The sequence below is a fragment of the Pyxicephalus adspersus genome, chromosome 7 (assembly GCF_032062135.1).
Source record: "Pyxicephalus adspersus chromosome 7, UCB_Pads_2.0, whole genome shotgun sequence".
Taxonomy (NCBI): Eukaryota; Metazoa; Chordata; class Amphibia; order Anura; family Pyxicephalidae; genus Pyxicephalus; species Pyxicephalus adspersus.
This window is the reverse complement of record NC_092864.1, coordinates 63108160-63121442: the sequence shown is the minus strand read 5'-3', so window position 1 is coordinate 63121442 and position 13283 is coordinate 63108160. Positions and strand designations below refer to the sequence as shown.

The 13283-nt window shown below is 37.0% G+C and overlaps 1 protein-coding gene across 1 annotated transcript in view; it reads left to right on the top strand.

The window, feature by feature from the left end:
• ORC2 (origin recognition complex subunit 2) overlaps positions 1 to 10974 on the top strand; it is a gene marked incomplete at its 5' end in the record, with an annotated part of 14351 nt that extends 3377 nt beyond the window's left edge. Inside the window, 10 exon segments of the mRNA XM_072418727.1 lie at positions 14 to 180; positions 317 to 418; positions 1458 to 1567; positions 2385 to 2517; positions 3714 to 3810; positions 5565 to 5711; positions 6310 to 6481; positions 6847 to 6908; positions 8538 to 8656; positions 10560 to 10974. Coding sequence (XP_072274828.1) covers positions 14 to 180; positions 317 to 418; positions 1458 to 1567; positions 2385 to 2517; positions 3714 to 3810; positions 5565 to 5711; positions 6310 to 6481; positions 6847 to 6908; positions 8538 to 8656; positions 10560 to 10646 — 1196 coding nt within the window.
• Positions 10975 to 13283: the final 2309 nt, after the last annotated feature.

Here is a 13283-nt window from a genome sequence, read left to right as displayed (position 1 = left end):
TTTTATTTTACAGCACCAAATTTAAGGTCCGACAGTGAGAGTGATTATTCCGCCTCTGATTCTGATGAAGAGATGGAAGATAAGCCAGCCACTGCCAAAACACCAAGTAAAATATCACAAACGCCAAGTAAAGTATCTCAGACTCCTGGAAAAACACCATCCAAAAAAGGAAAGAAGAATGTAAGTTGTTTTTGGAGCTACAAACTTTCATGTATTCGTTGGCTACTTTTTTTTATATATTCTAATTGGAAGGTTTTAGTGGTCAGTGACTTTAATTGTTGTTGTATGTAAACAGATCTTGAAATTTTTTCATTAGCAGAGCAACTTGGTGGAAGAGTACTTTGAAGCTCACAGCAGTTCCAAGGTCCTCACTTCCGACAGAACTTTGCAGAAGCTTCAGACTCCAAAGTTAGACCAGGTATGAAGAAAACATTTTCTAATTCATACTACACATGATGGCTTTAAAATAAAATGTGGTTCATGTACAATACATACTAGGTAGATTTTATTATTGTTCCAGTATGAACACCAATCCTTTCTTTGTGCAAAAACTATAATCTTAATGGGGTTACAACCAAAAGAGTGCACCCTTGTTTCCGTTTTTCCCGAAACTTTTCTGGTAGGGTATTTAATCAATCTAGATTATAATGTAGGCACACAGGTGAAATAAAACAGGTCCACGTCTTTAAATCCTCTGATCTTGCATGCACAATAAAATCTGAGCTGAATTCAGTGCTAAGCAATTGCTACGCAGTCCCACTTTTCAGTTAACAGCCCCTTAGACCTACTTTGGGTATTCAAATTGAATTAGAGGATTGTACCCGAAGTTTGTGCTGGAACCTTGCCCCAAAATTTCAGACATCAACCTGTTGGTAATCAAGTACATCCAAGATTGGTGAAACATGCAGAAGATGGCAGGACATTGACATTTGTTGACAGGGCTTAATGTGAAAGTCAGGAATGTTAAACATTCAGCAACTACATGATCAAAGAGAAAGTGGACTGCCATGAAAAGATCTAGACATCACTGAAAAAAATATTTTTTGTACATTAGCTGCCTGGGTTTATGGTTTGTCTAAACCTGCGGTGTAGAGCTGCAAAAATATGTGGAACTGCTATTGCTAACTGATAGTTTGTAGGCTCCCCACCCTTGTGGGCAATACCCCCTGCACACAAAGTAAAAGCTTGCTTTAGATTGGTGTTCCAAAAGGTTGGATGTTCTAGTTCTCCTCCCTGATGGATGTTTTTTCCCCTGAAGATTGTAGATCTCCAGATGGGAATGATTTTTTTTTTTACTGCACTGCTTCTGGCTGCCTACTTGTTGAAGACATAAGGCTCAAAAATATTTTAGCCAAACAGCTAGACAAACAATCCACATTGTTGCTTTGATAATTTGCTATGTTTAGTTTTGGCTTTAAATGTCAACTACATAGTTTTCCAAATTTTAACATTCACAGGAAACTTTGCGGAAGCTTTTGGACCAGACCCCAACTACCTTTTCTGATGATCTTCACTATCTTAACAAAAAATATGAAGCTCTATTCTACAAGTGGATGTTACAGCTACAGTAAGTGCTCATGGCTTATATCAAAGGCTGTGCCCAAACTGTGGCTTTAGGCCAGTTTTAGTTGCACAGCTGTAAGGACTACCCTATCCATCACATGCTGTTGTGGAACCTGAATAAACCCTTTCTGTCTGGCTCCTAAAAGTTGCTTAGATTTCTATAAGTAAGCAGTTTTTTATTCTTTGCAATTGACAGTTTTAAAAAAAAGTTAATCTGTTAATAATAACATGCAGAAAGAATACAGTGTCAATATTTTTAATCGTAAGCAACAAAGGTTAATTGGTTAGGGCTATTCTTGCATGCTCACCATCCTGCCTGCTTCTTGTAAACCAAAGTTGCTGCCATCCTTCTTTCCCCCAAAGTATATGTAAATAACTGTAAACTGTAGTGTAATAGCCATGGGCTAGTTAAAGCATCTGCAGTTTCCTAGGTAAAGGTTTATTCCCAGTGTTTGTGTTAATGTTTACAAGCACCAGAATTGGATTTTACAGGTGGCTGTGCAGTTGTTTAAAAAGGTATACCAAGCCTTTCTGTGCCACCCTACATATACCGGAAAGAAGTGGGGCAACGGCTTTGATTTACTTAGCATGTTTCATTAAATTTTACTGTAAGTGTGCATTCTCAACAGACATGGGTTCTATTAAGCCTTTTCATGCCTTAAAAATCATAAGACCAGGTATCCGTATATACACATTTGATCTGGAAAAGCCCCAGAAATCAGGTTGCAGTTTTGTTCTTTGGTCTGGTTTAGTAATAGAAGTAGATTTCATCCATGAAAATGTCTCTTACTGTAGTAATTTCTTTGTGTTTTTCTTGGCAGTTTGGGATTCAATATCATCCTATTTGGTCTTGGCTCCAAGAGGAACCTCATAGAAAAGTTTAGAACATCCATGCTACAGGATTCTCTCCACATTGTAGTCAATGGATTTTTTCCAGGCATTACAATTAAATCTGTAAGGGTTCTTCTTTAGTAATCATTTTATTTATATTTTGTTACATGGTCATGTTGTAATGCTTGTTGGAGCTAACTATGTACAGGTACCTAACTTGGAACAAGTATGGTAGTTGAAGATGACTTCATAGTCTGCATGATTGTTCTGGTGTAAGAATCTCATTAAAGTAGACAACTCTTTTATGTAAGGTAAAAACTCTGTTTTGTTTTTATTATTTAAATGCAACACCCTTTAAAAAAAAAAAAAAAAGGTGCACCCTAATTTTTGACCTCCTAGGCGATCCAGAATGAATGGGAGCGCAAAGCCTCCGGGGATAGCTACGTCAGGCATCCCGGGAGGCTCTTGGGTGCTCTTTCTGCACATGCCTGAGCGTCTCGGGCATGCACAGAAGGAGCCTTTTCGTGGGGGGGAAAAATAATTTGCTGATCTCATGCATGTGCGGTGAGATCGGTTTTCTTTCTATCCTATGTCACCTGATCTCGTGCCTGGGTCGGTGACGTAGGATGAAGAACCAGGAAAAAGAGAGAAAGATGGCACCGCCCGGCTTGCAGATGGATGCAGGGACGACAGGGGACCCGATGGCAGAGACCTCCAGATGGATCATATTGCCCTGCAGGATTGAAGGTAAGTGGACTTTTTTTGTTTTTGGTACTTTTGGGTTTAGTTCCTCTTTAAGCAGTAAAGTAATAATGAACCATAGGCTTAAAAACATTTTTTTCCTTTTAAACAAAAAAGAACTTTTGATCAATAAACATATGGGAACAATTGCAGGCAGTTCTGCATATACATTTCAGGTTCATCAAAACAAAGCTTTTGATCCAGATGGAAATTATTTTGTGGATGTAAATTCAGGGTACTATTGGTTTTAGAGGTTAGACTAGTGCTACTCTTTTTGCTACTGTTTCTGCTTGTGTTCACTATGGCAGGGCTATATTACTATATATTAACATGAACCCCAATTTTCAATTTGCTCAGTTCTATTATGGAGTAGTTGTTTATTTACTATTTTTGCCCCAGAAAGCTTAAAGCCTTACAAACTGTTTAGAATTTTTGTTTGTTTTTTCCCTTGCAAGCATTTACATTCTTTGTATTATTTAAAAAAAAAATGGGAGAATGTGATTGATCAATGCACCTTCATATATGAGATGTGTACACAGATTAGTTTTAATTTTGTTTTGGTTTTTTTTATTTTCAAGATTTTAAATTCCATCACAGAAGAAGCTTTAGGTCACACCGGGACTTTTCGCAGCCCTTTGGATCAAATGGACTTTATCATACAGAAGTTCAAGAATGGTAAGCTAAAGATATAGGCTGGATCAAACATCTAATAAAGAAAAGAAGCTCAACATTTTTATTAGCCTGTAGAATCAATATGGTACAATGCATTTTGTATAACAAAAAGAGAAATGGCCATATTTACCAATTATCACAAGGAAATTTTATACCTCCTGTACAGGTATACGGTCCATGTACTAATGCTAGCAATGTATAGCTTGGTATCCTTTCTGATTGTTGTTGGCAGAATCATTTTTATTAGGTTCACTTACATATTGCCTAAAAAATTAGGTGCCCTGTTAGTACAGCAATAGCCTGTTAATGTTAAACTCCAAGCACATGCAAAAAAAAAGGTAAATTAATTAAAAGCTATGTGTAATGGTATTAAATGTGTTTTGTGATGCAACTCATACAGAATTAAATTGGAACTAAAATTAAAACATTAAAAAATGCAAGCAGATTTGCAGGACAGGCAATATCTATTTTGCAAAAAAATAAACTTACCTGCCTGATCATAATTTTTATAATAGCCTAATCTGTCTTTTATCTGTCATGGGTGCAGACATCTTCACCCAGTACTCCTCTGGGTTTAGGTTCTTCAGCCATCTTGATTGGACAGGCTGGAATAATGTAACGGCAGCTGGGGGTATGCTAGGAAACATAGGAGACACCATACAATGAGCTAAGTGTGTGCAGCCCAGTTTACTTTTTAGAAAAGATAGTGAACAACCGGGTAAGTTTGTTTTATTGCAAAAGGGCCATCTCCCTTTTTTTTTTTTTTTTTGGTTTAAAGTCTTACATTTAACTCCTTGCAATATTTTCTTCTGTAGCACCTAGACTGGTAAAAGAAGGGCAGGTCCAGTAGGTAGTCAAGTGTGCTGGATGCAATGGTCCTGACAGGAGGAGGACAGTGAGTAGACTGATAACCTCATCAGTCTGTGAAGGGTTTTTTCTTGTCTTGTCAGCAAGGTCAGAGAGTAGAGAGTGCACCCCACTGTATTCCTTCTACAGTACTGAATTGTGATATAGTAAGAAAGGTTGTCATCCATTTGGCTGTTCTGCATGGCAGAGCTATACACATTTTAGAACTGGATGGACATAGCTACAAATCCTTTAGCAGGCATTCCACCACATATGCTTATCATTTCTGTGATAAGCTTAGCATTCAGCTTTGATATTTCTGCCTGTTTTCCTGAAAACGTTATAATGAACAGGAACACATGTATTCATTTCTAATAATAATCTAGAGTTATTTTGAAGCTTTAATTGTGTTACATAACCACAGCAGCTGCCTGTCTGGTCAGTGGCATTTCCATAATGAGTTTGTTCATTTTGTCTTATCAGAGCCGTTCACAGTGGATTAGTGCTTAATGAGCTGTTTGTAAGACAGCTCCGCTACTGCACACTGCTTATAATATGGTTTAAATCACAATTTTTTTACTGATAAATAAGGTCAATGTGGATTTAAAACCAGTAAACAATAAATTTTTTTATTTATTTTCTAGCATTAAATGGCAATTCACTCAGACTGTGCTTGCATCCATCCATTGCTCGGTTTTATTATTTCTAGCATCTGTCTCCTAATAGCATACAGTGCCCTTTATGAACTAATCAGATATGACTGAAAGATACAAATACATTGGTTTCAATGGGTTACTGTGCGCTGTGTGATGTAATCCTATATACATTTGTGGAAATCATGTCTCCCCATTGATAGTGTTGTGCGTTCTCCAAAGGCATTGTGCTAAATTATTCCTTTTCTTTTCTTGTAGATGGCTCCCTGGTGCTTTATCTTCTTATTCATAATTTGGACAGTCACATGTTAAGAGGAGACAAAAGTCAACAGGTTCTCGGGCAACTGGCTTCCATCTCCAACATTCACGTAGTTGCATCTATTGATCATATTAATGCTCCTTTGAGTAAGTTTTTTTTTTTTTTTTTTGTATTCAATCCGGCTTATAACAGTTATGTCAACTGTGGTACCTGTGCATTTGTTGGCTTATTACACAAATGTGTGACACAGATTGGGATCTCCTTGCAGCCTCTCACCTTGTGACTTGCTGTAAAGTTATAGTGTTCTAGTCTGTTAAATGAGAGGACTTCTTCCTTTCGCCTGGAACAGACTGATACCATTCTTAAACTCTTGCTGTTTCCCTGTATGATTTCTCCCCCTGTGCTCCAATAGTATTGGATATTTGGTTGAGGGTAGAGTTGGTACAAACATTAGGTCTTCATATATCGGCAAAGTCTGTGTTTAAGGGATCTTATCCTGACCTCTTTCACAAGACAGATTATACACCTAAGATACTGGAATGTCCGTCAATTATGAAGCAAAGCCTGCACCTAAACATTCATATTAGTATATTAGGATGGGTAATTCTTTCTAAAACTCTTTTCCATCTTGCTGTGTTCTAATTCTTGTATTCAAGCTGGTCAGTAGGCGATGTGAGTAGTTATACACAGATTGAACCAGCTCACACTATCCAGTTTAACAGCTCTTGACATTTCTTTTTTCAGTGTGGGATCAGTCAAAGCAAAGTCTGTATAACTGGCTGTGGTATGAAACTACAACATACGGCTCCTATGTAGAAGAGACTTCCTATGAGAACTCTTTGCTGGTTAAACGCTCTGGAGCTCTGGCCCTCAGCTCCCTTACTCATGTGCTGCGCAGTCTTACTCCCAATGCCAGGTAAGCAACATCGGAGTTTTACATTTTAGCCAGATCACTTCAAACCTACACAAGCTTTTCTAAGGTTTTTAATCACAGAGCTGTTTAGATTTTTGAATATCATTTGTTAACCATGTCATCTCAATGTCTAAAACTCAGTGAGCGCTATGCAAAATGTTTAGAATACACATATACAGAGGGCTCAGCTCTATACTTTGCTTGATTTTGTTCCATTGAAACCCATAGAAATTTTGTAGCAGTTTAGCAGTTTCCTTATTTTATAGTTTAACAGTTTAGCTTCTCTAGACATTTGTTAACCACCAAGCCCATCATTTGTAAAATGTCCTAAGAATCTATTAATCCTCTTGTGCTCTCTTGGTTTGCAGAGGGATTTTCCGGCTGCTGGCAGAGTATCAGATGGCCAACAAGGACAACCCTTCTTATCAAGGTATGTTAAATTGTATTCAATATATATTTATAGTTTTATAGTTTTAGCTGGTTTCTTATGTGTTTTGGGCAATGTCCCATTACTGATTAAGCTAGGTACACACTTGCAATAATTATCGTTAGAAAATGAACGACTAACGATTATCCACGATTATTTTGAGCGATCATATTGTGAACAATTCTGTACATTCTGTAACAATACGATCGTTCAAATATAATCCACCAATAGTGTACACACGCTAGATACAATTGTTTGAACGATGCAGGAAGTGACGTGTAAAGGAGAAAGTTTACTGCAGAAAAATCCACGATCACTGAATGACCGTGCACACAATAGATAGTGAACGATTGTCGCCCAATCAGATCTGCAGGGACGGTCGTTCATTTTCAGCGACAATCCTCATTTTTCGGCGTTGTTGGTCAGTCATTGTGAATATTTTTGTTAACGATTATCGGTCATTATTCATTTGTGTCCAGCGATAATTATTGCAAGTGTGCACGCAACGTTAGCAATGAACATAAACGAAGGTGTCGCGGGGACACCTCTTTTGTTTTTATACAGTACTTTATATTTTTCTCATGCAGTTGCATTTTTTTCAGTAAAGGTGAACCCTTCATTAAATAATACAATAATGCAATATATAAAACTCCCCATCCTACTTCTCTGATTTTTGTGATTGACCTGAATCTCTGATCTGTGTAGCATATTTGCCCCACTGAAAAGATCTAAAAAGATATAGTACAGTACTGTTATTTTTCACTCTTCACCAATAACAAAATAGATTATAAATGTATATAATTTCTATGATCAACTGCTTTCCCAGTGCCTGTCATTTTATGCAAACAAGTGGAACTCACGCACGCATTACCACAGTGGTAGACCCAGTTCCAATAAAAAAAGAAAATAGGACCTTGGTCTATTTTTAAGTCTGTCCATGCAACCATGGATGTAGTGGACAATAGGAAATACATCTACCTAATGCTATATCCCTGATGGAAAGTGCCATTTTCAGTATACAGCTAGTCCCCAGGTTACATACAAGATAGGAACTGTAGGTTTGTTCTTAAGTTGAATTTGTATGTAAGTCGGAACAGGTACAATATTTTAATAAATGCAATTAGGACAAATGTTTGTCTCAACATAATATTAGGTAGTGTGGTGTCAGTTACTATATAAAATCCTCACTGTGACTTAATCACAAACAAAGAAAGAAAAACTTAGCCTAGAGACATCCATTACCTTCTGGAGCAAGCTGTGCTGCAATATGCAAAAAGAAACCATTGCAGATTTTGTCTCGGTCATTAGAGTTACAAAAGAAAACCGCAAAAGATTTCTTCTGCAAGTCATGCAAACTGCCCCCTCCCCTGGCAAGGAAGCCCCGTTCCTATCTAGACGTCGTCCGTATGTCGGATGCCATTAACTCGGTGACTACCTGTACTTGCATTGGTTCATTCCATTGGACTGAAACCTGTTACAGCTTGCTGATTTGCTATATTATTAAACTGAATTAAAGATCACCATGGTAGAAGCAGTATGACCGGTGTCACACAAAATGGTTTTGTATTTGTAGGATGGGAATTGCGGAGGAAAGACAGACTTAATTCTTTTATGTTCTTTCATCCCCTTTAGGTCTCTCTTTTCAAGACTTTTATCAGCAGTGTAGAGAAGCGTTTCTTGTCAACAGTGACTTAACACTGAGGGCTCAGCTGACCGAGTTTAGAGACCACAAACTGATACGCACAAAAAAGGTATGTATATAGTCTCATGGCTGTGTGATCCCCCGCTAGTTTACCTGATTGTAACTAATACCTTCCAGTTGTAGTGAGAAAACTACAGAAACATAGGCTCAGATGATGGGATTAGTAAAAGGACATAACCCCATATCCTAGAAAATAATGTTGGTGTCTTTCTAGCATTTTTATTCCCAGCTCTACATTATTTGTATGACGCCATTAAATATCTGACTTCTCATTTTAAAAATATTAGTTTCCTGCCTGTCATTCTACTCCAGAATACACCGAGTATAGACCGCATAGCCAGACATGCAACAAGTATGCAAATTGGGAGTTCTGACTCCATTCTGATTGATTTGTTTGTCTGAAGGGTTACCGTTTTAGAAAATATTGCAGTAATGCTTAATATTCCAGGTTTAAGCACTGATTCATTCAGAGGCACACATGCTTGTTCTTATGGACCAGGTTTTAGGCTGTAAGTAATGCCATGTTCCAGCCTTAACTCCTGTGTGTTAAGTTTAAGGATTTATAAACTTGATGCCAAGTTATGGCAATGATAACACTGTGTGTGTGCGCCCTCTAGTGGTTGAATCAGTCTATACACTGATCCAGTGTAGGAGGTTTTGGAAAATCATAGGGACTTCTGTGTATAACAGGATACAATTCTAAAAAAAAATGTAGATTCATAGTCTCCTTTAAATAGGTAATCAGTTGTGTTTTGTCCTTGTTTCCTGAACTTCCCTGTGTATTGTCTTAATTACAAATAATGCAATACATGTTCACAAGTAATATTTATACTGTCATCTCACCCTAAACTTGCTAATGTACAAGTCATTTTCTTTGTGAGCAAGGAAAATAATCATGTGATGCATTAGGCCAAGGCAAAAAATTACACTCCTTATGTCTAAACATTGTATAATATCATTCCCTAGCACAATGCTCCAAGCAGAGGACACAATAATAAACGCCCCCCCAATTAGAACAAGCATCTGACACTTCGTTATTGACTAACAGAGTCAGAGTCAGAGTGGTCTCTGATCATTTGATTACTGTGTCACTTTAGGTCCAATTAGACAATGTCTCATTACCTTCACTTATTAATGTGAGTCTTCTACCCCCTACCCCGACCCATCCCACCGTGTCTGGCAGTTTGGTCTGCTGCTCACCGAAAAAGGGTCTGATAGGTCTCAACGACTGTTGTATAGCAAATTTAGTTAGTTACCGATCAGATCCCTCGGGTTTTGAAGTAGAGAGAACTGCTATATGGTTTTGATTGTTTGTTCCTGTTATTATTATGTTCAAAGCCAAGTGTATTGTTGTGAAATCTGTATCGAGTTTTTTTTTTGTATACGAAAAATTATGTTTGGGCAGAACTTATGATGAAGAGAGTGTATTGTCATTTGTCATAACTCTCTTTATGGTTTTAAAAACTTAAGAGGAAGATACGTGTCAGCCATAGAAGGGGCAGAACTATTGCACAACTAAATGAACAAAAATTTTCCCATCTGACTTATTTTTCTGTTAAAGAGAGAATGATAAAGAACTCAAAATTTACAAATAAACAGAATATTCTCAGTTCATCTGAAATTCACCTAATCATGGACGAATCTCTCTATAATGTACAGCACTGCGTAATATGTTGGCGCTATATAAATCCTGTTTATTAATAATAATAATAATAATAATAATAATAATACTTCTCAATATAGTGCCTATTAAAATAATGACTCGTTCTGCCACCTACTGGCCAATTGTCACAGTGCACAGCTATCACAATAGGAAATGTTTTATCTGTAAATGAATTTAGAGCAAATTGACAGGGGAATAATTTAATAAATATAGGAATACATTTATAAATAAAAACAGATTTGCTTCAGTTTTTTCTAATGTAAACTGTATGGTTTTGTTCCGTTCACAGGGAGCAGATGGAGTGGAGTATCTGATCATCCCATTAGACCTTGGAACATTGACAGACTTTTTAGAAATGGAGGACAAGGAAGGCTGAAGAATGCTCATCAGCATGAATAAAGAAAAGATGATTGATTTATGGGTACCTCTACCTGCTGTGAATAGGGGAAGACAATGTTACATTCCGTGTAAACCAATGTAAATGGTTGCTGCAGTATTTGGTGTTTTAATGTTGAGAGGCATTACTTAGAAAGTGTTAAACGGCTCCAATAAGAAGCTGCTGTGCAGCAACTACACAACAAAATGCTGAATATATTATAATGCACCGAGTCATTGTGTGCTTCACATGACATCTACAGAACATATCTGTAGAATGTCAACTTTAGTTGATGTTATGTGAAAATAAAGATATATTTTTGACAATATTCTCAGTCTTTTGGAGTAGATTTTTATTCTATAACATGATGATCGATTATATGACCACTATAAAGGGAATCTGATGTTGATTCTATCTGTTAATCTGGCAATTTCACACACAATTATACATTAGTAATGTTGTTTTGGGGTCACTAAAAAATACCCAAATCCCATGCAAAAAAAAAAATCCTTTAGAGATAACGTCAGGGATACTAATTGTTGCGTTTAGAAGTTCCTGTTCTTGCATCATTTGTTTTTTTTTTTTTAATTTACTTGTTAATCTATGGGCATCAGGCCTGATTCTGTTTTCTCATATATATGTGCCCAGATTTGATCACTTTAATTGGTGGCTACAATAAAGACATGAAAATAATTATGGTGCATATATGGAGAAGCATAACAAAATCTGTGCTGGTATTATGTCCTTACAGAATGTACACCACTTTTATACATATAGTTGATGTTTTATCTGAACTAGGTAAGGAGAGATTTTGCTTTTCTATACATTTCTTTGTGTTGTAGCACATTTTGGAGCTGATATGCACAGATACAAGGTCCATCTTTATGGTAATACACAGCAATGTGTTACATGAAGCAAGTCGTGTCTCCAACACATGTATGTAGCACAGAACAAAGCAGTTGCATTGTTGTACAGAAAAAAGAGAAATATAGTACATTTCCATGCAGGTGTTCTGCCACACTTTATAAAGCACTAAATGTGGAATTCACTAGATAATCACTGCAGGTAAATGAATCTCCAATTCAATATACATGCAACAGAAAAATACACACTGCTTTATAATAAGTGTCCCTTAATTTTAGTTTCAAAGTGTCAACTCTTCACTTTGACGTCACATCATTTAGTCAGGAAGACTTTCAATAAGGTAGAACACACACACTTTCTATAGTCTACTCTTATACAATATTATAAACTATAACAACTATTTTTTTTTTACTTAGACTCACATACAAGGCTTATTTCACAGCTTTAACACAAGCATAAAAAGCTTTATTTACCGCTATGTGACCACTCCCCCCCCCCCTCCCATTTTTTCCAATATTATTGGCCCCTCCTGCTTTATCAGTTTAACTGATAATTAACAGACCATGAGATTCTTTAGCTGAATGGCAGGACATGGGCCCAGCTTGGTGTGAGCTATTCCTAATATTTGTGGACCAGAACGCTTTCAAGCATTTCTTCTTCATCGTAAGTAAACCTGCTGCCTCAAAGTCTTATTCTATTTGTTAACAGGAACCCTCACTTTGGATCTGATGTTTGTGACTAGAAAAATGAATGTCAAAGCTAAACACTGCCTTAAGGCCCCGTTTAGATCTATGCAGTGCGTTAATGCTTGTTATGTTGCATGGTAACGTGCAGCCCAATAAAAAATATGGTGCTAATGTACCCCTAACATGAAAAGGAGTGCAAAACTCCCTAACCCCCCCACCCCACACACACACCTCCGCTCCCACCAAACTGCCGTGTTTTGCCGTAGGTTGCAGCACATTACAAGGCAAGCATGCCTCTTACATTTACTGTATTATGAATGCAGCATTAGCAATAAATATGTGTTTTAATGTGCATAGTGCTATGAAGATGTTTACGGGCCTTAGAAGTGCCATCTTCTCCATTCTTCCTATGTCACCTGATCTCGGACTGCACAGGCGCAAGATCAGGTGAAGTAGATAGAAAAAAATTTCCAATCCTACTGCTCATGTTTGAGTGGCAATTTTTTTCTTCCATTTAAGAAAAGGCTCCTTCGGCGGATGTCCTAAAGGAGCGGCCAAGAGTCTCCCCAAATGTGTGACCTCGGTATCCCTAGGTGGCTTTGTGCTCTTTTTTTTTTTCTTAAAAAAAGGGTGTTGCATTTAAAAAAAAAAAATTACAATTTTTACTTTAATTAAAAAGGTTGTCTAAAATTTAGAGCTGCTTTAATTGCTGCCAAAAGTAGCCTTACTAAATGTAAATGTATGTCTATATTAAAGAAATGTGTACTTTAAATCACTTTACAATAACAAGTACATTTCTTTTAATTTGAGCTGAACTGCTGCTATAATGATCAGGAAAGGAAGACCTCGTAGTCTCCTCTGTACTTGGTGTCACATCCACAGTCACTGCATGATCATTCACACACAGGATATATCTTCAATAAACAATGGAAATGTGTAATAAAGCTACATGGTATTGGTGAATAGACATGATTGTAGGAAGCATAGAAGGACTAGTTATTGTACTATTTACTGTATGACTACAATACATCTCCTTATGAACACTGAATTCACCGAGATCTCAAAATAGGAAAATCTACCCAAGATT